Source organism: Mus caroli, unplaced genomic scaffold (assembly GCF_978045245.1).
Source record: "Mus caroli unplaced genomic scaffold, Mus_caroli_1 scaffold_2, whole genome shotgun sequence".
Lineage (NCBI taxonomy): Eukaryota > Metazoa > Chordata > Mammalia > Rodentia > Muridae > Mus > Mus caroli.
The window spans coordinates 34,682,168-34,706,117 of NW_028227257.1; the positions used below are offsets into that span (position 1 = coordinate 34,682,168).

General features: G+C 43.8%; 1 protein-coding gene across 1 annotated transcript in view; it reads right to left on the reverse strand.

Annotated features, from left to right (window-relative positions):
• Slc24a3 (solute carrier family 24 member 3) overlaps window positions 1-23,950 on the reverse strand; it is a 476,343-nt gene that overhangs the window by 404,305 nt on the left and 48,088 nt on the right. The window contains exon 2 of the mRNA XM_085833625.1: window positions 9-137. Coding sequence (XP_085689751.1) covers window positions 9-137 — 129 coding nt within the window. The remainder of the gene's footprint in view (window positions 1-8; window positions 138-23,950) is intronic.

Consider the following 23,950-nt stretch of genomic DNA (forward strand, 5'->3'; position numbering starts at 1 on the left):
ACTGTTACCTGGTTCTGTGCAGTTCTTGCTGATCCGGAGTCCTGCATCTTCAGAAGTCAGTGTATCATTCACCTGCATCAGCTTCCTCCCCACCATCCATTTTCTATCTTCCCCAATGAGATCCATGAGGTCAAGTTCTAGAAAGGAAAAAAAAAGTCACCACACATCACTAACAGCCAAATGCAGTCTTTACCCATGATGGGAGCCTGTGCCTTAATCAGCTAACATTTTTCTCTGTACTGCATGGATGTCTTTAAGATGTCTTTCTTGACTCTAGCTGTCTGAGGGCCTCTGACTGTTGAATCCTATTGAGCCCAACAAAAGCAGTCTTTTATCCAATGACAGGAAGGAACTTATATATAAATACTTAATTGTCTGAGATGGATGGACAGCAAGGTATGCATTCTAAACTGGATTCCAGAGTTTCCCACGGTGTGAATAAACTAATGTTGTCTACAATATCTTGAAAAAGTATATTTGGTTGATAACTGTCTCTTTTCTTTCTCAACCCCCTTCACCCAGTGACATGCTAAAACATATTTAACAACCAATAATAGTGAGAGAGACAATATAGACTTATAGTCGTTGGATGATTTCCATGACACCAATACCTTCACAAGAATCCAATTCAAGCTACAAATAATGCTATTAAGAACTGACCTGGGAAGAGATACAGACTATGGACTCTATTGGGTCTGTGTGAGCTGCTTTAGCTTACCAATGTCTACCTCTCCACCACCACTTAAGTTGTCTCTCATATAAGCCAACTGCAGTTGAACATATGCTCAGAATCTGATTCTTGGAGGTTAACCAAAGCTAAGGCATCACTTCACCATCCCCAAAACAGCAGCCTATAAAAGACCCAGCACAAGATTTCATAAAATAAGAGATGAAGGTAAAAGAAGGCTACAGAAGGCATGTGAAAGGGTGAGCAATGCCTCAGTCTCTGGATGGGATGCCCGTGGAGATGCGAGTGTCAGCACAAAGAACAGAGAGGGAAGGAAGGGCACATGAGGGAAGAAGCTCTCCAACCTGGTTAGGGAATGTCAAGTCTCAAGTTTCTGATGATAAGATTATCAGGAGGGAAATTATATAGCTTCTTGGTAATGATACCTCAAGCAAGAGAGCTAGTACAAAAGAGATCCCAAACAGGAAAGAGCATATGATATAGTCCAGATAGGATCTCTGTGGGTTTCACAACAGGAGGGAGACTCCATACATACATCTATTTGTGTAGTGATGACCACTGAGGAAAAAAATATGAAAAGAAAATCTTTGAGGACCTAAAATTTCTCCAGAGAGCAGGGGGTTAAACAAATTCAACAAAGGATCATTAGGTGAGAGGATGAGCATGGCGTAATAAAAGCAGAGAGAAAGAACCCAAGGAAGAAATGTTAACAGTCCTGAACACCATGGAGAAATCCAGCAAGACAAAGACAGAGAAATGAAAGCTTAAGCTTGACATGAGGGGCATATTGAGGATGGAGGTAGCCAGACTGAGTAGCTCTTTCTAGTGGCCTGGAACTAGGGAAAGAAACAATGGAAGATTATCAGCTCTGAAATGTCTAGAATAGCTCTGGCTAGAAAAATGGTTGTATTATGTTTTTGTTTGTTGAGAAAGAACTTAAAGTTTGGTGGGTAGAAAGGAAGAGGGGATATGGAAGGATCTGGGAGGGGAGAAAAATATAATCAAAATACACTTATATTTTTAAAATTCCTTAAGTAATAAATATTCTTAAAAATAAGAAAATTGGCTCTAAATACAAGACAAGGGCTATAATTTTGGGGCCCAGCAGCCTTCACACACACACACAACAGGGTGTATCCAACCACACAATGTGGTGCTTTGAAGTGGTCAATACAGAGAGAGCTAAAGGCCACCATCTCCTCGCCTGTATTTTTACAAAGATTGTCAATTTTCCAAACAATTTTACCTTTGCTATTGTCACAATGCTACATGGGAGAGTATGAACATTATCTCTTCAGTACCAGAATGCTATAAGATCACTGATCGTACTCCATAACCCCAAGCTGAAATCACCATTTCCACCCTATACATGGGTAAGTTAGGGTCCTAGACCTTTCTGGTCTAGTGTTCATCTGCCCCTCACTTCAAAAAGCCACAGATAGCATCAGCATCTGGAGAATTTAGGTTTCCCTTGAATGTAGCCCCAGTCCTGAATGTAGAATTGTCAAGATCTCTAACTAGAACTTAGGTATGCATTCAGAAATGCACCAATATAGTCAGAGAAGAGGGGAAACTTCTCAACAAACAATGAGAGAAAACAAACAAACAAAACCACAAAACTCTAAGAACTCATGAAGAAAGAATAAGGTCAGTGACCATAAACTCCAACAATCAGTCTTAAAACATTTAAGTACCATATTAAAGACAATCAACACTATGGGCAGTGGAGCTCTCTTTGTCCCAGGCTAGTGTCAGGAACAGCTCCTAGGATAAAGAACGAAGCATCACTGGCTTACAGATGTCTTCTCAGGAAGAATGTGCCAGGGAACAGAGAAGTAAGGCAGGGAAAGTATGCATCAAAGCCAGTTGCCAAGGTATCTGAGAAGCACTGGGCCCCTTTGAAAGCACTCTAAGCCAGAGGAAAGCATCTCAGATACTCAAGGTGCAAGGGAGCAGAATACTGCTCTACTCATTCCTTCTCATTTATGGCTTTAAGGCTATTCCCAGAAACATTAGTTCTCCAACTCTTCTTTTGATTTATTCCTTATTTTTTAAAGTGTGTGTGTGTGTGTGTGTGTGTGTGTTGTGTAGGCACACACACACATGTGCATTTCAGTGCAAGTGCCCATTAAGACCAGAGCTGGGATACTAGGCTATTGTGAGCCACCAGATGTAGGAGCTAAAAAATTGAACTCAGGTCCTCTGCAGAAGCAGTATGTGCTTCTAACTCCTGAGCCATCTCTTCATCCCCCTCTTTAGCTCTTCTAGCCTATGACTTGGAGCTCCACATTAAGCTCTGGTGCACAGCAAAGACCTCAGATGCAGGTGCTAGAAGGTGTACAGTGCCAGAGAGCAATAGAGTTCAGAACAACAGATATGGTCAGAGTACTAAATATCTGCTCATCTACATGGTATCTAAAGAGTTGATCATGCTGTGGCTGGCAGAATAGCCATTCTACTGTCTGTCCTCACAGTGAAGGGCAGAGGAGGGTGCTTCATGGACCTACAATCTTAAGGTTCAAACAGACCCTGAAGACTTGCAAAGAAACAAAAGTATTCCTTCCAATGACTCTCAAAGCTCTTTTGCCAAGTTTCCATGGATCTGTGACTCTAAAAGAAAAGCTGATACCAATTAAGAGATGTAAAAGCAAAGCCAGCTAGTGTAGCAGAAAATTAGAGGATTTTTTTAAACATAATGATTCAATATCTTTACGAATTAGACACTATTAAGACAGCACCTCAGCCTTCCAAAACCTACAGACTTTTATCTCAACAAAAACAGACTTGACCACCGATCACTGATAAAACAATGATGTTCAGAGTCTGAGGAAATGTTAATAGGAATAACAATACCAGTAGTGACAACATTCAGTGAGAACAAAGTTTAATAGTGTTGTAGTTCAGTTTGGTTTCCTCAAAAATCTCCTATTAGAAGAGAAGGTTTCATGGCCTCTTTACCTTTGAAGCAAATTAGTCAAAGAAGTGCTTTTCTAAGATTATAGGCACTCTAAGGCCATATTGAATACTTCCCAGAGACTTTGTCATTCTTCTTATTGAGACAGCTTTCCATTTTTAAATATGTTTTACATTCATAATAAATCTATGTGGAAAGATTGTCTCCACTTTTGCAAACAAGGGAATGAAGTGGAAGCATTCCCTGGTTAAGCAACACCATCACACAGTGAGCAAGTAGCAGAAGAAAGATCTGAATCCACGTTTGATGGTTTCTAAGGCCACCTTCCTGGTGGATCCCTGGATGGGAGAAGCTCACCCTGGTTACAATGTACAGCTGAGAATAAGACAGATTGGGAAAAGGGCCTCTACCTTACACTAGGTGGGGAGTGAAGACCATCGCACAACACCTATTAAACAGTCCCCAGAAACTATTATGAAGCACATCTGGAAAGTCTCACAGACCAAAGACTTGAACACTTGTAGTCTCTCACTCTATGCACAGCACTGTACTCAGTACCTTCCTAGAACCTGGCTCTCTGTGACATGGGCTGTTCCAGTCTTGCATTTAGAGAGAAAAGACAAAGGGTGGGCAGTGGGGGTGTTACAAGGCAGAGGAAGATGAAGCAGATGTGACAAGGGTGTCCACATTTGCACTTTGTATTGTTCTCTCTTAACTCACCTCCCTGGCTCCTTGGACTTCTCTGCTACGGGAAAGAGGTTGCTCTGCAAAGCTACACTAGAGCAATGTCAACAAAAACACTTGGCCCCAATTCACAGCATTCTTGGCTTCTCAACTGCCAGGCCCTGAAAGTTGCATGTTGGCCTAATTAGTCAAGGGAAAGGGTGGAGGCAGGGGGCAAAGGGGATGGGGGAAGCAGCAGACTCCCATGTCACATGTCACCAGGAGAGGAAGCTTGTAGGGCTGTGGTCTCTGAGCAGAAGTGCGAGAGGGGGCCACGGAGATGCTGTGTGCTGCTGCTGTCAGAGGAGGAGACTTGCTTCTCAATCTGAGATCTGAGCTGCATGCACTGAGGAAGCAAAGAAAGTGGAGGCTGGGTGCCAAGTTTCCATTACAGAGCTGTGTGTTCACCCTTTTGCACTCCAGCGCCCTGCTCCCCCTTCCTCTCATTCTCTGTTCCTCTCCTCTTCTCCTTCCCATGACCAAAGCACACAGACCCTGAGGATTTCAGATACCAATAATGGATCTTCTTGAGAGCCCCGCAACTCAGATCCTCAGCTCACAGCCGTGACTCCTAACACACTATCTCTTGTCTGCTGGCCTGATGCACAGGCCTTCTAACCCTTCTCAGATATTGGTCTGAGGCTCAGAAGAGAGGTGTGGTTGTTTGCTCTCTAGCAAGAGATTAACTCCTCTGACTCCTGGACAGATTAAAGACTGTACCACTAGTGAAGGTGGTACTATAGAAGAGGGAGGTGTCAGTGAGAGTGGTCAAGGAAATAAATGATCAAAGTACATACACACACACACACACACACACGTACCCACCACAAATATGTGCAGGAAAATGTCACAATGAAACCTATTATTTTGTTCAATTAATGTATGTTAGTAAAAATGGAAAATAGAAGAATGTAAAATGCATAGTGTGTCCCTCACCTATGCACCAAGTTCCCTTCCTGTGCCATGTCACCACATTCTGTTACACTTTTGCTCCATGCGTCGATCAGCCGACCTGGAACCCAAGTCCATATCTGAGTCCGTAGTGCATTCCCCACTTTGTCCCAGAGTGCTAGGAGCCAGTGAGAACGGCCTCACAGTTTCGAGCAGTCCCTCTTTGAGAGCACATACAACTCTATCCTCTTGAGAACTGGAATGCTATCCTGGAGTGGAAAGCCAGCATTCCCAAGTGTCCCAGATACCATGGCAACAGCCCCTCCCTCGAAGGTGCAGAAAGTAAGTTTTGGAATCTCCTGCATCATTCAAGAAGGAAGGAGCAGAAAACAGCCCAGGACACAAGGTTCAGGCTGATGGTGATGGCCACTGACAGACTCTAGGCTGGCCCTGCACGCCTCACCAAGGCTATAAATACCCACCCTGCAGTTTACACAGCTGCCTCCACTCTATGTACTCCAGGTCTTCACCCCAGGGTTGGAGGTTGAGTTTGCATAAGCCAGCAGCCAACAGACTGCCTTCTGCAGTCTCCAGTGATCAGCACACTCTCCACACAGCCCCTTTTTTGGCCCACCCCTTGTGTCCCAAGAGGATGGTCAGGCACATTTTATCTTCTATAAGTGAAAGGGCTTTATACCTGAGGATTTTTTTCTGTCGAATTTTTTTTAAGACACTTTATTCTTATTTCTTAAATCAGCTTATGAAGTAGCAAGTTTCCATATGGGGCTTTTTATACATATTCATTGGGGCCAATTCTCTCCTCTTCCTACTGTGTCCTTCCATTTCCATGTTGTTTCTATATCTACCCCATCTCCAATACAAAATCCTTCAGAGATTCTAAATAAGAACTTCCCTCTGCAGTGCTTCCTGGTCCTTGGGAAGGAACACGATGTATCACAAGGCCAAAACTCACCAAAGTGATCCCTCCAAACCCAGCAGAGAGGAAGAAATTGAGGATAAATAGACCATATATACTGGTTTTGATCAAATATGTGTAAGCTTCTAGAAAGGGTTCTGGGGAGATGCTGAGTGTCTTAAAGAAGAACTCCAACCCCTAAGGAAGCCATGGATTTTATTAGCGTCTCTTCCTCAGGCCATATGTACACTGTATTCTGCAGGTAAGAGGACCCTAAAAATCTGATGGGCTGAGTCACACCTCCAGTGCCCCCATCCGCTCTGGTACTCTAAGGGAGTAGCTTTCATGGTTGATTTAAACTTCTTCCTATAGTCTCTACTCCAACAGAAAACTTACGTTGAATTGGAATACAGTTGAGGGTCTCAGTCCCTTTAAAGAAACTCCCTTCTGCTCAGAGTAGAGGGAGCAGATAATCAACTCCTATCAGGCTCCGTTCCACTTAGAGTGGAATGCTGGGAGTCAGGAGCATCCTCAGACCCTCCTTAAGGCTGGACATTGGATTCTGTATCTAATACTCATGTTGCATCCTTACCATACCAGTGATGCAGTCTTCTCCCAGATGGTGAGAAGCTGTCCTCAGCACTGGGGAAAAAGGGTCAATGGGCCTATCAGAACCTGGCATTTCTGCAGGTATAGGAAAGGAACACAGAGCACAGTAGAATCAAGTCTTGGTGGAGACATGGAGGATGACGACCTAAGCAAACTGCTAGGTCTAGGGCTCTCCTGTGAGATGGATGGTCTACAGCCATATCGTTTAGCTTTAGAAACTGTGCCCATCCCCAGACAAGATTGTAAGCTCACCATAGCAAATGAAAGGAAAGGATTTTTTCCCTACTACCCACCAAAATATTTTAACTTCCAGCCCAGGCTGATACTGACCACTCCATTGTCACACACACACACACACACACACACACACACACACACCAATTCACCAGTCAGTCCTCAGGGAGTCAGGCATAGGAAGAAGCACATTTGATAAGTGCCTAACAAGGACAAAGGGACTGCCCAGAGTTTGATACTAAAGGCATGAGCAAAAGTCCCAATTACTGTTGAGGATGTGGGAATGCCAAGGTAGGGTAGTTGTGAGATTGATGCAGGGATGAAGATTCCAGAAAGCTTTCTCTATGACATGCACTCTACAACTAGATGTTGTGAATAGGATTGTTCTAATGACCCATGCATCCTGCCCAGAGCCCAATTTCCTCTTGATGGTCCATTGACATGTCAAGGATCCAAGCTCAGCACCAATACCTGACTTTCTTATTAGTCTCTCAGACCATGTTTTTGTTTTTTTTTTTTGTTTGTTTGTTTTTTTTAACTTTATAGATGGTAACTAGCCTTTAATAGCTAGTGAGTTAGGGCCAGTGAGATGATGCATTGGGTAAAAGTTCTTGCCACACAGCCTGATGACTTGAGTTTGAGCCCTGGAACCTATCCAAGAGGAGACAACTAACTCCTGCATGCTCTGATTCCAATTTCCGGGCGTGTTCCATAAATATTGTACAAATGCAGTCTTGAGTGCAGAAGTACAATAAGTACATGTAAAAATTATTTTTAAATATGAAGTGTGCACTTATCTATTATAAAATGACAACTACTATAAACATGCTACAATTTCCTGGGAAAGAAGATAATTACCATGTAAGTATGCCCCTCGTTAATATTTTCAGAGAGCACACATGTATCTTCAGAGACAAACATGTATCTTTCAAAATGACATTTGAATAGCTCATGAGAAATCTGTTGCTTTCCTAAAGTAACTTGCTCTATGGAAAGACCATTAGAAAAACAACTATGAAGACATTTTGTGGCTCCCTTACCAGAAGATAAAGATCAGCAGACACTAAAAACAGTCTGTATGTCCTAGTGAGAATAAATTAGGTAGAATTGTATGATCTACTTAAAAACATTCCAAAACAAGGAGTTTTGAACGCATGTACTGAGTGCATAAGTGTACCACCTAAAAAATGAGCAGGTTAATCAGCTGGGCCAGGGTGAGGGCTCTTTGCATAACTGGCTTTGATTGACAGTCAGTGCCTTCCCTTAGTAGATCTCACTTATAGTGGGCTTTTGCCCTTTAGACTCTTGAGCCTTGCTGGATTTTCTCAGCCATTGAGCTTCAATACTAAACAAAACACAAAATAGTGCTTCAAGCACACGTTTCTGGAAAATCACACATTCAAAAAATGATTACGTGTAATGAGTCATGTCTACTTAATAAAACAATGTTCATTCATTCACTCACTAAAATCTAAATATTTTGTTCTATGAAAAATCCATAATTTTAAAGTCACGTTCTCATTTTTATTTTTACCTCTTAAATCTATGTTTCTGGATATTATAGGGTCTAAAGTTATATAAGTGTTCTTCTTTTAAATGTAAAATAGAAATCCAAAATTAGGTACAAGGCCTCCATAAAATACATCATTTTCACACATAATAAAGTATTAAAGACACAGGGATTCACATTGTTCAGAAGAATTTGCAGATTCCAGCTTCAAATGACTCCATGGATCCCAGCTAAGCTATGCTCTGCTGGTATGCCCCCTGTGACTGTATTTTCCATACAGCAAATGCACTTGACCCCTGCAATCCTGACTAATATGTTCCTTCATTTTTCTTGAAAACTCACCTTTTGCTTCCAATTGAATAGAATTTGACCACACTACATCACTTGGCTCCTCAAAAGAACAGCCTTTCCCATCATCTGTGCTTAAATAGACACTCCCATTTGCCGCTGGGTACAAGTACAAAATTGTCTACCTCTCTTCTCAGGCTACATCACCCTGCTGTTGCAGAAGAGACTGAACAGGGACTAAGACTCCCCCTCATCCTGGGCTCTTAAGCCACATAAACAATAAAAACATCAGGAGAGAGTCTGGCTGAAAGAAGAGAAATGAAAGGCATGTCCCCTTCTGTGGTCCTAAGGAGAAAGCTCTTAAAAGGCAAGAAGTACCAGGATTCTCCCTGGGGATGGTGGGGGATGATAGGGACCAGGGATGAAGGGACAAGGCATTAATACTGATAGCCTCACAAGGAGTAAGAAATGTGCCTCCTAATGATGGTTGCATGAGTGACAGCCATGTATATTTTCCATCACCCACTTAAGTACTGGGCTTCCTGACATAGTTATCCTTTTCTCGTTGGTGGGGACAGTCTTAAACAGATGGATTTGATAAATCTCTATTGAGAAATTTATAATGTTAGCTATCCTGGAACTTTGTTTATACCCCACCCCCCATCCCTCTTTGAATCTCTTCTCCCTTAATTTGAATTACCTTAAGATTTCCTGTCTGAACCCCAAAAGCAACCCTTTGTCACAGCCACTTTACCCATTCTGACAGGAAGCTCTATCCACCTGTGAGAGTCTACACAGCACCCATGGTTAACTACAACAATTCGAATGTCCCCACAAAGCCTCACCTTTGGGAGGTGAGGCCTGGGAGTGGGGGTCTGAGGAGAAAGGATGCATGCCTTTAAAAAGACTTGGGATGCTGGTCCCCTCTTCCCTCTCTCTTACACTTCCCAGATACCATGGAATGAGCAGCTTTGCTCTTCTATGTGTGCCTGACCAGTATGCTTTGCCTCACCACAGTTCCAGAGCAACTAGGCAATTGATAATGGCAAGCTCCAAGCATAGGATGCAAAATACACCTTTTCTCTTTACAAGTTAATTATTTCCACTGTTTTGTTACAGCACTGGAAAACTGATGAACATATTAATAAAGGGCCATCATCTCATGGGCCATGGTGATTGGTTCTGACAAATGGCTACAACTAAACCAGGCCAGGCAAGCAAGAGTTCATAGGAATGAGATTCACCCATTTTCTCCCAGTGAATGTGAACACAGAGTTAGGAAAGACAGAGCTTTTGAGTCTAAGGACACATCAGGCACACAAAGGTGACCAGAGACAACATCAAGAGGCAAGCAGCCAAGGCCCAGATGACATCATGTGTTGACTTTGACAGATGAATCCAAGATGATCGTGAGCTTTTCAGTCACATGATGCAATGATTTCTGTCTGCAGTCTGAGGCGGTCTAGTCTTTCTGAGAGCAGTGGAAAGATTCCTACCCGACCTATGACTCATTTTTCCTAAAATCCCACCTCATGTAAAATCTGATGAAATCTAAAAGAAGAAGCCAGCACTGCTCTCGTCCAAACCAGCTTGCCTTCCCATGCTGTCATAGTGAGCCTTTCAGATGCCATCTATAAAACAAAGGAGCAGATCTGCAAGAGCACTGGGCTACTGTGGAGATTAAGATGGCCACATGGCATAAAGCGATCAATTCCAGGTGACAGGTGGTGAAGCGGGGCCCCTGAAAGTGGATCCTCTTGGTCTAAGCACAGCTCCCCAAATATTCAGCCAGCCCTGGCAGCTGACAGGTAGGGGCCTGCACATTCAAATGGTGAAAGGCCCCAAATACCATCGTGTTAGGGCAGGAGTGCTTCTGATGGCAATTCAGTGCTGTCAACAGCAGGAAGTGTCCTGGTTTGGGTTCCCCAAAAGCCAGCATTAGGAAGACAAAGACCTGGATGTTAGCAGTTTGTTTGGATGGGAAGGAAAGGAGGCTAAGGGAGACTGGAAGGCAAGACAGGGCGGGGTATGGAGAATGTACTATGATACACCATGGAGGCCCTTACTCCTCTCAAGGCCCAAGCCCACTGGACATTCACTGATGTGTCCAGAAAGCCTTCCAAAATTGTCCATCTGAAGGATGAGTGCTGTGTTGCTACAGTTCCACCAGTTTAGAGAGTTGCCCCTAAAAACACAAACTCCCCAAAAACCAGCAGGTATTTTGAATGGGCCAAACCAGCTTCTGCGTCTCAGGGATACCCCAGGTAGAAAGGGTTTCAGAATGAAATGAGGCATATCCCATCATTTCAATGGGAATCTGAATTCAAAGTGACCTACCCACTACAGCTGTGGCTGGGACCCAAGGAGAGCAGACGAGATGTCTAGAGGGAATCCAAATGATGTCATCCACCAAAAGTAACCTTGGCCTTGTCTTTGATACAAAATCACTTGGACCAAATGGGAAGATGTGTGCAGAAGCAAATGGGTTCGGAGCTGTGATGGACATTCTAATGATGTTTTCCTCTTTTCTCTCTTACCATAGAACTTGACTCCAGAAGAGAAATAATCCCTTTGCCACCTCCCAAAGAGGCCAGGACAGTGGAGTGGGCTGGTGGTACACTTTCTGTTTCAACACAAAGTCACTTCACTCTTGCTGCCCTCCATTCTTTGGGTCATGCTCACACCTATCCAAGCTGGAAACTGAAGCCAGCAACAAGATTACTACACTAGGGGTGAATGGAAAAACATGAGCTGCCCCAGGCCCTCCTGTCTCAGCCTGAATCTCAGGCCCATCGAGAGGCATGGCAAGCTGGAGAAAGAGGACACTACTGAGCCTGACAGCAAGCGACAGGCTGGGAAAGGTGGAGTGCTACCCACCACCACATATCTCCTGACCCACAAGCAGGATTGATAGGATCTCATCGTCCCCCATGTGACTTTCCAAGGGCCCCTACATTTCCACTGTTTCACAGAATTCCAACAAGCAGCACAGACCTCTGAGGCAGGCTTCCAACAACTTCCCCTTGAAAAAAATGCTCTTGAAAAGGAAACTCAATTCCTTAGGATTGTGTTTCTGCCACATGCAGCTAGCAGTAGACTCCTGGTCCCACTCAGCACAGTATGTTCCTTGCAGGCTGCCTGCTCCCTGCTCTCCAGCTCACATCTGTCACCCAAAGCTACACTAGGCCAGTCCTTTCTGAATACTACAAGATATGTTATAGCTTCCATTGTCTAGAAACATCAGCAAACAAAGGATGTGCACACACACATGCACACACACACACATACACACATACACAACGACACACTATAAAGGGGTAGTAAGGCAAGGAGTTCTGGCTATGAACAGGGCATATTGCCTATTCTAGGATTATATATTATTTCTCTATGCCAGAAAGATAAATGGGTGGTGGGAACAGAGGTGTGTGTCAGGCACAGACTGGGGTTGGTACTTGGTAAGCCCCATGGTAGATATCATGAAAGTGTCTTTTTCTCAAGACCACATCCACCCATCCCTATTGTGCCAGCAGGAAGTCATAGAGATGGAGTAAGTGGCTTGCCTTAACTTCATGGTTGGGCCACTACTGTTTGAATAGCAGGAAGTTGCATGTGGACATGTCTCTGGTCTGGGAGAGATAAGCAACCACCAGTAAGACACAAAAGGAAGTTTGGTAATAGCTTCTAAGAAGGACAGAAGGTCCTCTTCACAAAGAACTGTTGATGTCATACATTGCTTTCTATGTGAAGAGGTGAGACCTGAAACCATGGCAATCTCTTTGCCACTATGAAAGAAACTGGTTTTGAGATGAAGCAAACACAGGGGAGTGGAAAAAATATGAAACTGGGTTCTTGATGTGACCATGGATCTGTTTACTCCTGGAGCCTTGATACCCCCATACTCTATTGAAAACATCTGTGATGAAATCACCAGGCAAAGCATTTTAGATGTTTTATTTCTGACAATATGAAGTGCCATGCCTTCTGCTGTGGCAGAGCACTGCTATGAACCGGAAGACTCTGTTTCCTGTCTGGCATCCGCCTCATTCTCCATGTCCTCCATGTGTGAACTGTCTCACAGGCCTGCCTGCCTGCCTGGACAAAAAGAGTTTTCATAAAGGTAGTAAACTCTCAAAGTTTCTCTCCTCCTTCTCAGAGCCCATACCCATCAGGTCAAATCATGCCCATCTGCTGGGTGAGGAAGAGCGCCTTGTCCATCAGGGCTGACTAGCAGGCAGAGGAGGAGAGGAGGAGGCTGGAAAAGGATGCTCTCTGAGAGCCACATTTCCCTCGGAGATGTTCACTGAAGCCATGGCAGTGTTATGGATGTCACCATCTGTTTTCTGTGGCAGCACGAAACAAAGGTTGAGCCCACGAGGGGCTGGGGGAATCTGAGGTTTTGTAAAAAGTCATTTCTTGCTACCTCCTCCTCCCAAGGACACCCTGATCTGTGTTTTCAGTTGGCCCCTCTGTACTGATGACAGGCATGACAGACAGGAGCTCTTCAAGTCAGAGGAGTGTGTCTCCCTTGGCAGAGGAGTTTCTTATGGGAGGGCAGAGAGCATAAACAGCAAATGAAGCCATGAGCTGTGCTGTCCCTCGGGCCTCTCCAAAGGTCCAGAGAGGTCAGGGGTCTCATAGCTCTTTGATGGGAAGCAATAAACCAGTGAGCTATCTTCTTCCAGAGCAACCAGATCAGCTCTTCCCACAGAATCATACAGAGGATGCACAGGCTGTGAACTAAGAAATGTTTTTTGTTTGTTTGTTTTAATCTCTGGTTCTTTGTGTCCAGTTTTAGTCCACTTAGGTTTCTAATCAATGCCGCTCTTCCTACCATTCCTTCTAAATACAGCACAGATACAGTGATATCTCCTCCTTCAGTGATATATGCATGGTTGTCCTTTTAATGTTTGTCATTCTAGCTATGCCCACATCATGCCAGACATAGTCAAGAATGGACATTCCCATTGCATTTCAACATCTCAATATGACAGCCATATTGTGGCACGAGGGTTGTTATTGCTACTCCTCAAATACAAACAAGTCTTGGAGTTGTGTCTAATAACTCATGAAAGACCATAAACCATATATTGAATCCATAACATAGGTAGACAACCAGCAACACTGAATCTAAGATGAGCCTGATAATAGCCTTGGTAGATTTAAGGCAATCACCCCAAGTTCTAGATGTTTGTAGGAGCAGAATGTGACCTGGATTCACCACTTTTTATCTCCAACCCAAGGATCTTTAGTATTTTTTTTTTGATCTTTAGTATTTTAGTCCTTTATACTCCAGGCATTTGAACTCTGAGCCAGCTCTCTAATAATTATCTTCCCCTTAGTGTTTGCATCTGAAACAAGGAGGCACTCGGCTGTTTTTACAGATATGATGGGAGATTCTGAAGGAGATTTTACAGTAGAGAGGGAAAAATAGTAAAGCTAGAGGCACTGCGAATGTGGGTGGTAGACTCTCACTGGGGCGCATCTGAATGGCGCTCTGTCTTAAAATGTCTCTGGATGGTTTTATATAAAATATTGGAGACAATGTCACTAAGGTTTCATTAGTGCATTAATATCGATAATCCCCATTGTGCAGTATCTGAAAGCAGAGCAAGCACCATGGCCAAGTTCAGTGTCCACAATGAGCCCTTCCAAGTGAAGCCATGTCTGGCTATGTAGCCAGGGTGCTTATCACTGACTGATCCTTAAACATGACAGTGTACTGCCATTCAGAGGAGCTTCTAAGATCATGATTACTCTGCCTCAGGGCTTATGACAACATGCTGGCACTCACTGTAGCCAAGCACCCTGAATATATCACTGAGGCACATCAGGCAGTGCGGAGCAGCCTGCTCCAGAACTGCTCCGCTCCAGAACCATGACTACTCAATTCCTTACTCCAGAGACGCGCCAACTCTCCCAGTGTCTCAAGCTGTACCTTGGCTTCAGGCCCTTTTCCACGGGAGTTTGTCCTGTCTTCTCATCAGAGGTGTTGGTCAGCTTAACCTCAAGTAGCAAAACCTCATGGGCAAAAGTCCTCTCTGGACTGAGCCATGAAATAACTCATCTCAGGGGCAAACACTCTCTGTGCACCTCTATGAGAGCTCATGTGTACTTCCTCATGAGATCACTGTGCCTTGGAGAATCACCCAGTTAATTTACTTGTGATTTGGCGTCTTTCCTGCACTGATATTAAATAGGAAGCCTTCTGCTTAGCTAGATTGTTTTACTGGTGATTTACTGCTAGAACCAGATAGGCCCAGATGCATGGTATTCCACAAGTCGATCCCATCTGCTCTAACCTTGTGCTTGATCATGGCTGTGTAGGCTCCACTCCACCTTGCTTTTCTCTGGAGATCTCTCCAAGTTTGTACTTAGTGGGGAAGTTACAGGAAAGCAAAAGCTCATTCGTATCTTCCCCCTCACCCCTGCTTCTTGGAGTGGTCCTCCCTGTATCTAGTTATCATCAGAAAAGACCTTGGCATTTGTTTTAGTCCACAGCTTTGCCATAGGCAGGAAGAGCTCATGGGATAGGAAGCAACCACCTGGAAAAGAGCTACCTGCTGGCATGGCACCCCAAGACCCCAAGTATGTATTAGGAGTGCAGGAGTGCAGAGGGTTCCTGGCTCAACCTAAGATTCTGATCAGCCTGTAAGGTACAGGTAGAGAGCAGAGGGAACTTACTCTCACAGCACAGATAAGAACCACACCCACGAATTTATGAAATTCCTAGGCAAATGGATGGATCTGGAGGGTATCATCCTGAGTGAGGTAACCCAATCACAAAAGAACACACATGATATGTACTCACTGATAAGTGGATATTAGCCCAGAAACTTAGAATACCCAAGATACAATTTGTAAAACACATGAAACTCAAGAAGAACGAAGACCAAAGTGTGGACACTTTGCCACTTCTTAGAATTGGGAACAAAAAAACCCATGGAAGGAGTTACAGAGACAAAGTTTGGAGCTGAGGCAATTCCAGTGCCTGGCAAACACAGAAGTGGATGCTCACAGTCAGCTATTGGATGGAACACAGGGCCCCCAGTGGAGGAGCTAGAGAAAGTACCCAAGGAGCTGAAGGGGGCTGCAACCCTATAGGTGGAACAACAATATGAACTAACCAGTACCCTCAGAGCTTGTGTCTCTAGCTGCATATGTAGCAGAAGATGGCCTAGTCAGCCATCATTGGGAAGAGAGGCCCTTTGGTCTTGAAAACTTTATATGCCTCAGTACAGGGGAACGCCAGGGCCAAGAAGTGGGAGTGGGTGGGTAGGGGAGCAGGTGGGAAGGGTATATGGGACTTTCAGGATAGCATTTGAAATGTGAAGAAAATACCTAATAAAAAAATGGAAAAAGAAAAAATAGAACCACACCCACAGCTCTGGCTTAATGATTAAGATGGTGTCCAGTATCAGTCAGGAGACAAACCTCTGTGTATATCTATGAAGGAATATAGATTGGGTAATTGAAAAAAGGAAGCCACACCTTCAATGTGGCCAATTGCATCTCATGGAATGGCATTGCAGGCTGAATACAAAGGCAAAAGTGAGCCAAATACCAACACTCACTTTTCTCTCTGCCTCTTGACTCTAGATGCACCTGAGCATCTGCCTCATGCCATTATGACGTCCCTGCCTCGATGGACTACATCCCCAAAATGGAATCCACAGGAATTTTTTTCCCCCAGGGTGATCTTTCCAGGTATGTTGTCACACCAGGAGAAAAGTAATAAAGGTATGTTTCCTAAAGTAATCTGGGTATATTGCTTCCTTCCACAGACTGATAGTCTACAACTCTTGCAGGACTCTAGTCTGCAAAGGGGTATAACTCAATACTTCTGAAGGTTCCCACAATGGCCAGCAAGTGCAGCCAGCAGAAGAAACCTTTAGAAAATAACTTCTCCAGGAGGAATCACTCAAAAAAAAAAAAATGAGGTCATTCTCAGTCCTCTTTTGCAGGTGTGCTTAGGGCTCAAGGGTTGATATTGAGCCTTCAGAGGAAAATAAGGCATTCCTACCAGAAGCAGTAGACAGGACAGAGAAGTACAAGCATCCAATGGGCCCCCTGGCTACCCCAGAATCAATTGCCTTGCCTGTTTCTCTCAGCTGTAGCTCAGGGGAGGCTCAATTAAGGAAACTGTTGTTCAGCTCAGACTATGAATTTTTAAAAACAGTCTGTCCATGGTCATAAACATCTTCGAATGGGAAAGCCCATTCGAAGCTCCAAGGCTCACCACACTTGTTCTAAAATTTCTCTTTAAAAATCTATTTTTGAAAATGATGCTTAAATTAAAAAAAAAAAAGAACGAGAAGAAGAAAAAGACCCAAATGACTTTTTCCCCAAATTGAGTTCTCATCATGATGCCAGATTAGTCATCAGAAGTTCAAACCTGAGGAAGGCTTGGTAGAGGAATAGATTTCTGGCGATAAGCTGGTCCTTAGGGAGAGGCTCTAGCAGAAATATTAAAAGGGAATACAGAACAGGTGAAATTAATTCTAATATTTATTTATTTAGTCTAGCATACCCCAAATACTGTCCTCTCAATGTGTAGTAATCATAAAAGTCATTTTTTCAACTTGACATAGATATGATTTACTATATAAATTATGAACTTATAAAATTCACTCATGAGAATGTCACTCATGTGAAAGCAACTAAACCTTTTCAAAGAGGTTTTTACAGAGCCACATAAGGTTGATTCACCAACACCTAATTCAAGAACATTTTCATCGTGGCAAAAGGGTACTTTGTATCTAGGATCCATCCCTCTTTGTCACCTACATGTGTACCCTAAGGTGATCACTAACCTGACTCTTGAGCTCACAGGCGTGCCTACCCTGGGCATGGCCGACTCTTCATCATGGTTTCTGGGGGATGGTTGACTTGACTTAGCATAGCATGTTCAAGGTTTGCCCATGTTACTGCCTATGTCACCTCTACACTCCTTTTAGTTGCTGAACCCACGCATGAATAAAATGTCACTAGTGAGATAGTTTACATTCTCATTTCGAATGATGCTTCCAAAAACAAAGCTTTGGAAGCTTCCGATGGACCAGCTAAAGCCCACATGCTCCATACTGAGTGCAATACTGCCTTCCATACTGAGTGTATACAGCCAGCCCCCACCCCTGTCCTGACAATAATAAAAGCTCTGAAAAGACATTTGCTTATCCACAGTCACATGCCTGCTAGTGGCTACGTCTGACTTTGAATCTACATGTCCAAGGGTTTATCTGATGCAATATGTGCCATCCTCACACACACTGGGGTCACATGGAGAAGACAATGATGAAAACCCATCCAAAGGGCCATTAATCTCCCCAACAAGCATTCTACAGCATGGCTGTCATTCTGTTTTCATCCAAGGCTCAGGCCCTGAGACAAGGTGGAAATCATTCACAGTCATCCTAAAGCCATGGTCCTCAACCTTCCTAAAACTGCCACCCTTTAATACAGTTCCTCATGCTGTGGTGATTTCCCCTCAAGCAAAAAAAAAAAAAAAAAAAAAAAATGAGTACACTGCTACTTCAGAACTGTAATTTTGCTACTGTTGTGAATTGCAATGAAACTATCTGATAGACAAAATAGCTGCTAGGTGACTCCCAAAGGTGTTGAGACCCACAGGTTGAGAACCATTGCCCTAAAGAGAGCTGTATAGGAAGAGCTGAAAGAAAAAAGGGAGAGAAAGGGGGAGGAAAGGAGGAGGAAGGAGAGAGGGAAAAGAGGGAAGGCCTCTCCATCTTTCAGACAGTTGAATTCCAATACTGTCTGATACTGGTGGGCATCAAAGGTTAAACTAATCATTCACCACAAAGAAATAACTAAAGTCCTTAGGCAATAAAGAAAGTACACATAGCCCCTGCTTTAGAGGGTAGTCATGGAAACCAGATGCATATACACCTGGGCATGAGAAGCTTAGTGGGTAATCACCAATGAACTCCCATCCCTTGAAAACATAACGCCCCATGAATCTCCTCTCAGTGGATCAAAGACATTTACTCTTCCCGGAAAGGGGCAGACACATCCTTTCCTCAGCATATAAGAATAATTAATAGTAACAGCTGATACTTATATGGTAGTAATTATGTATCAGATAGTCTTCCAAGTTGTTTGCATAGGGTAGATTTAGATACTGCACTTGGCTGGTCACAACCCTGTGTGGGAAATGTAATCATTATCATTGTTGCTATGCTGTTAAGTGGCACAGCCCACATTTGGTCTTCTGAATTCAAGTTTCTGACAAGGCTGCTTTTAAAAGACTAGACCGTACTGAGTCCCTAACCTTACCCCATGAAGCTTTCTCCTTCCCACAGAACCCAGAGAGTTCCTCATGCATGTGAGTGCCTTCCTGAACCACCCAGATCCAACCATTTGTGGCCACCCTGCCTATACAGCATGAGTCAGAAAGACACAAGAATTCCTTCCTTTTGTTTATGAATTTTTGCTTGTCATCGCTTGTCTGAGCCACGGGGCGCTGGTTTTATTGAACTGGAAGGAGCTGCTGAGACTGTCACTGAGGAATGACGAGACTCCACACTGCTTAGAACAATTGCTTTTATCCCCAAACCATGCCCTGAACCTGTGCCTGAAGTGTTTTCCCAGAAACCCTCCTCTGGTTCACCCTGGCGAGTGGCTTTCCCACCAAAGGTGAGACCTCTCTGCTCCCGTTTCAGCTCAGGGGAGAGTAAAGGAGAGCCAGACCTTGATAGTGAAGGCCTATAACTCCAGCTACTTAGGACAGCAAAACCCAAGCCTGCCTGGATTACAGAGTAAGTTTGAGGCCAGGTTGGTTAACTTGGTGAGAGCCAGTTTCAAAATAAAACCTTAGTGGTAGAATGTTTGCGAAGCAAGCTTGAGGTTCTGGGTTCATTTGCCAACATAGGAAAAAAATTAAATCTAAAAGGAGTTCTCAGGATCTATTTGTGAACATCTGGGGACAGACAAAAGCAGATTGGCTCTAGTATCCCATCATTTGTGGAAAAACAGCAGGATGCCTAGGAAACATTACCCTGTTAGAGCATACTGGGAAAGTTCTGAATGGAAGCACCCATAGTCAGGCTAGACATAGGCATGGACATTTTTTTGTTTGTTCATACAATAAAAAAAATTCTCTGAGTTTACACTAGAAGAAATTTCAGCTTAAGACCCAAGAAGACTCTGGCAACATGGTCCAGAGTTCACACCACACGGAACTGAGAAGAACATGGACTGTGTATTGGACAAGAAAAGCGTTAAGCTCTCAGAGTCCCAACCTTTCCCTCTCACTACACAGGAGGCCGTGGGAGCCAGACACAGAACATACACATTGCAGCTGGCCATGGGAGAGTCCAGCTGATCAGGCCCCATTTCTCTCTCATCTAAGCCCCACTCATACCACAGCAGGAGCAGAACCATGCAGACCCTCCTCTTCAGCTGTCAGGGCTTCCCTTAGCACTCATGGCCGCTCCTTTGGCTCAGAATGGAAGAACACGCTTTCTTCTCCTGCATGCATGCTTGGTTTCTAGCAGTTTGGAAAGGCAGTTCTTCTGTCACCTTTGCTCAGCTCCTTTCCTGTGGGACTGAACCACTGAAGGAGATACAAGGACATGTGAGCTCACACAGATCCTGAAAGCTCAAACTTGTGCCAGGACTCCAGGAGGTCAATGGTTGGTACACACCCGATTCCTATAAGCAAAGATGCTAATGACTCCAAACTAACACTGTGAAACAATCAGGGAGGTGGATATCAGACTACAGGGAAGGATACAGAAAACCCAGAAGGTTATGACCCAACTGCTGAGAGAGTTAAGGCCCCAAGGGTAGAAGCGTGCAGTGTCAAAGTGACACCTGGCAAGGAAGTTGTTTATGTGTGCTACATAGGCATTCCTCAGTTCCTGAACACTTTCTTTCATGACTCCCCAACCCCCTGATCTGAAAAGGCTCTGAAAATGGCTGGTTTCTATGACCAAAAGTGGTAGGCATGTCATTGACCTTCAACATCTGGATGTCACTGGTTGAAATTAACATGATATGGCCTACACCTTGGGATAGCCCAACAAGTCCCCAGGGGATGTGAAACTTAGTTACAGCCCCTCCCTCCACCTACAGAAACAGGCAGATGAGTCCTTAGGTTACCTGGGACAATGGCCAACACCTTCTATAAATGGCACTATTCCAGGTGTAGCCCCAGGGAGACACATGAGACATATAGCCATTGCTTAATCCAGTGGGAAGACCAAGGATCCAGGAATTGTTCCACATGTTGCCGCATGACTGACCTCACCTGACTCTTAGAGGCAAAGTACCCATTGCATAATGACAGAAATCTAAGCGTATACACTGCTCCAACCAGGACACGGAAAGAGTGAGTGCCGTTTCTGCATATTGCTTTGGAGTATGGCTGTGAAGTTGTACCCACAGTTAGATAGAAGCTAACCCATCCCCAAACTGGATGACCCAAATAAATGTATCACAGGAACTTCAGACAAAGTAATTTAAAAAACAAACCCATGGGGTTGCTGGCTGCTAGTTTCCACAGTGGAGTAGGATAATGTCACATTCGAATAAATACACCAAGACAATTCAAAGGAAATGAGCAGGATGGGAATGGGGGTGGGTGGTTCTGGAAACTATACCACCACATTATATCTGTAGGCATTTTTTTTAAGCTAGAAGAAAGGTAACCTGGGATGAAAGAGGAACTCTGAGCATCCACTCACTTGAAATGGTGAGACTGAACCACTCTGTGTGCTAGTTGGCCTCAACAAATGACAAAAATTATTAAACTCAGCTGCCTGAGTCAATTAGCATCTATTACCATGGGCAGATGATGTCCTGTCACCACCATGGCTTTTTCCTTTTGTTCCAAGCTTTAGTGGCAAAGATATTGCTACCAATAGCTGCTGGGACCCTCCATAGTTGAGGGTCTCCTCAACCCAAGAGGCATCTGAGTTCTTCCTGCCTTCCGTCTGCCCGTCTGTTGTAGGAAAGTATTTGGCTCCATCTCAGAGGCACTTATTTTGGCCCTGACACCTCTTTAATTGTAGATCCATGGCTGTCTGGGGTAACATTTGCTTTGGCTGACATGGCCTGCTGTATCCAGAGGAATGATGCTCTCCCGTAATGGTTGTAAAAGATAACAAGGAATTTATTAGGAGTTACACACAGCACTCTCTGCTGTCTTTGATGGAATCAACCAGTGCCATAAATTACAAATCCACAGAGCTGGCTGCAGCCACTAGGCATGTTGCCTAGGTGTAGAGAAAAGCCATTAGGGGTGTGTGTACATGGGATTAACAGCTCAGAACATGGAAAATCTGGGTGATTTCCTATAGCAAGGGAGGTGGGAGTAACATGGCTCTCTGCTGGCCATCTGGGAAAAACATCCCTTGGAGACAGATGAGAGAAGACAGATGCTGGAGAAGAACTCTCTGTAGTTGCCCTTCTTACTTCTGTTCCATTCTATTCTGTCCCTGCTTCCCAACTCTGAGACCTGCACCAAGCATTTTCCTCATAAGGACTATCCCCAGCATCTATGAATTAAAAGGAGAAGGTTTCACGAAGGGGCAGGGGTTGACAAAAGGCATTCCAAAGTGGTAGGGAGTTGGTTTAGTGGGAAAATCCCCCATCTTCTTTGCCTTGCAACAGGATGATCTTGAAGCTGTTTCCATTACTCCAAGATCCCACTAGTGTTCAGTCTCAGGACCCACTATTATAGTCAGTTTGAGTAGAGCATTCAGGGCTGAGGGGACAGCTCAGTCAGTCAAATGCTGGCCTTGGAAGCATGAGGACCCAAGCTCATATCCCAGCACCTACATGAAAAACAGAACAGCATGTGTTTGCAAGGCCAGTGTCAGAGAGGCAGAGACAGGTGAATCCTGGGAGCTCCCTGGGCAGCTTGCTAGAGTAGATGATAAATCTTGTCTCAAGAATTTGGAATCATGGAACACACCCAAACTTGATCTTTTTACATGTGATTATGTAATACACACACATACACACACACACACACACACACACACATGCATGCGGCAAGTGTGTGAACATCTGTGCATGCATATATATATATATATATATATATATATATATATATATATGTATATGCAAAATATGTACATTTCTGTATGCATATAGTTGTATTCATATATGTGTATGTGTATACAAATATGTACATACATATCATATACAGGCATGCAGATGTTCACAGACTTGCCGTGTGTGTGTGTGTGTGTGTGTGTGTGTGTGATATACTGTCATGTTTTTTTAAAAAGGTATTTTATTTGCCCTTCTTCCTCCCTTACCTCATTCCCTCTGTCTGCTTCCTGGGTAACCACCTTGCACTGAAGCACTTATCTGAATGTCTGTTTTTAGGGAAACCCAAGCCAAGACATTGGCTGAACATGCAGAATATAAATTCACAAGTTCTTGTTTTTCTTTGCTGTCTGTGGCTTATTCCTCAGAGATTACTTTAGCTCTCCCTCACTAGTCCTAATATAGAAATAATGGATCTAAGAAAATGCCAGGAGGGCGGAGAGCTCTCTACAGCAATAAGGGCCTAAAAGTTGCCTGCCAGCAGGATCCCACGGATTCTCTAGAGTAGCTTTTCCTAAATTATTATTATTATTATTATTATTATTATTGTTGTTGTTGTTATTGCTTTCCTTACCTTTCCTTTAAGAAGTCAGATGTAATTTCTATTCTAAGCACCATTCAACACCTTCAAAGACAGCAGTATGTCATAAAGTAGAGAAAATGGATAGGCTATCAATTGGTGATGTCTGTAATGATCCCAAGACTGACTGGAAGCCAGGAGCCGAAGCATTTACAATTAATTTCACATGGAAAAGTGTAAGGAATTTGAGAACAGATAAATAAATTAATTAAAATTCAATTCTAATAATTAAAGATATAAGATCTTGTGCATTTTTTTTCCTGTCTTGGCTTTAGCTTCCTCTGTGAAGTTAATAACTCCTAACTCTAAGACTATCCTTAGGCCGGGCGGTGGTGGCGCACGCCTTTGATCCCAGCACTTGGGAGGCAGAGGCAGGCGGATTTCTGAGTTCGAGGCCAGCCTGGTCTGCAAAGTGAGTTCCAGGACAGCCAGAGATATACAGAGAAACCCTGTCTCGAAAAACAAAAAAAAAAACAAAAAAAAACAAAAAAAAAAAAAAAAAAGACTATCCTTAGGACCGTGCA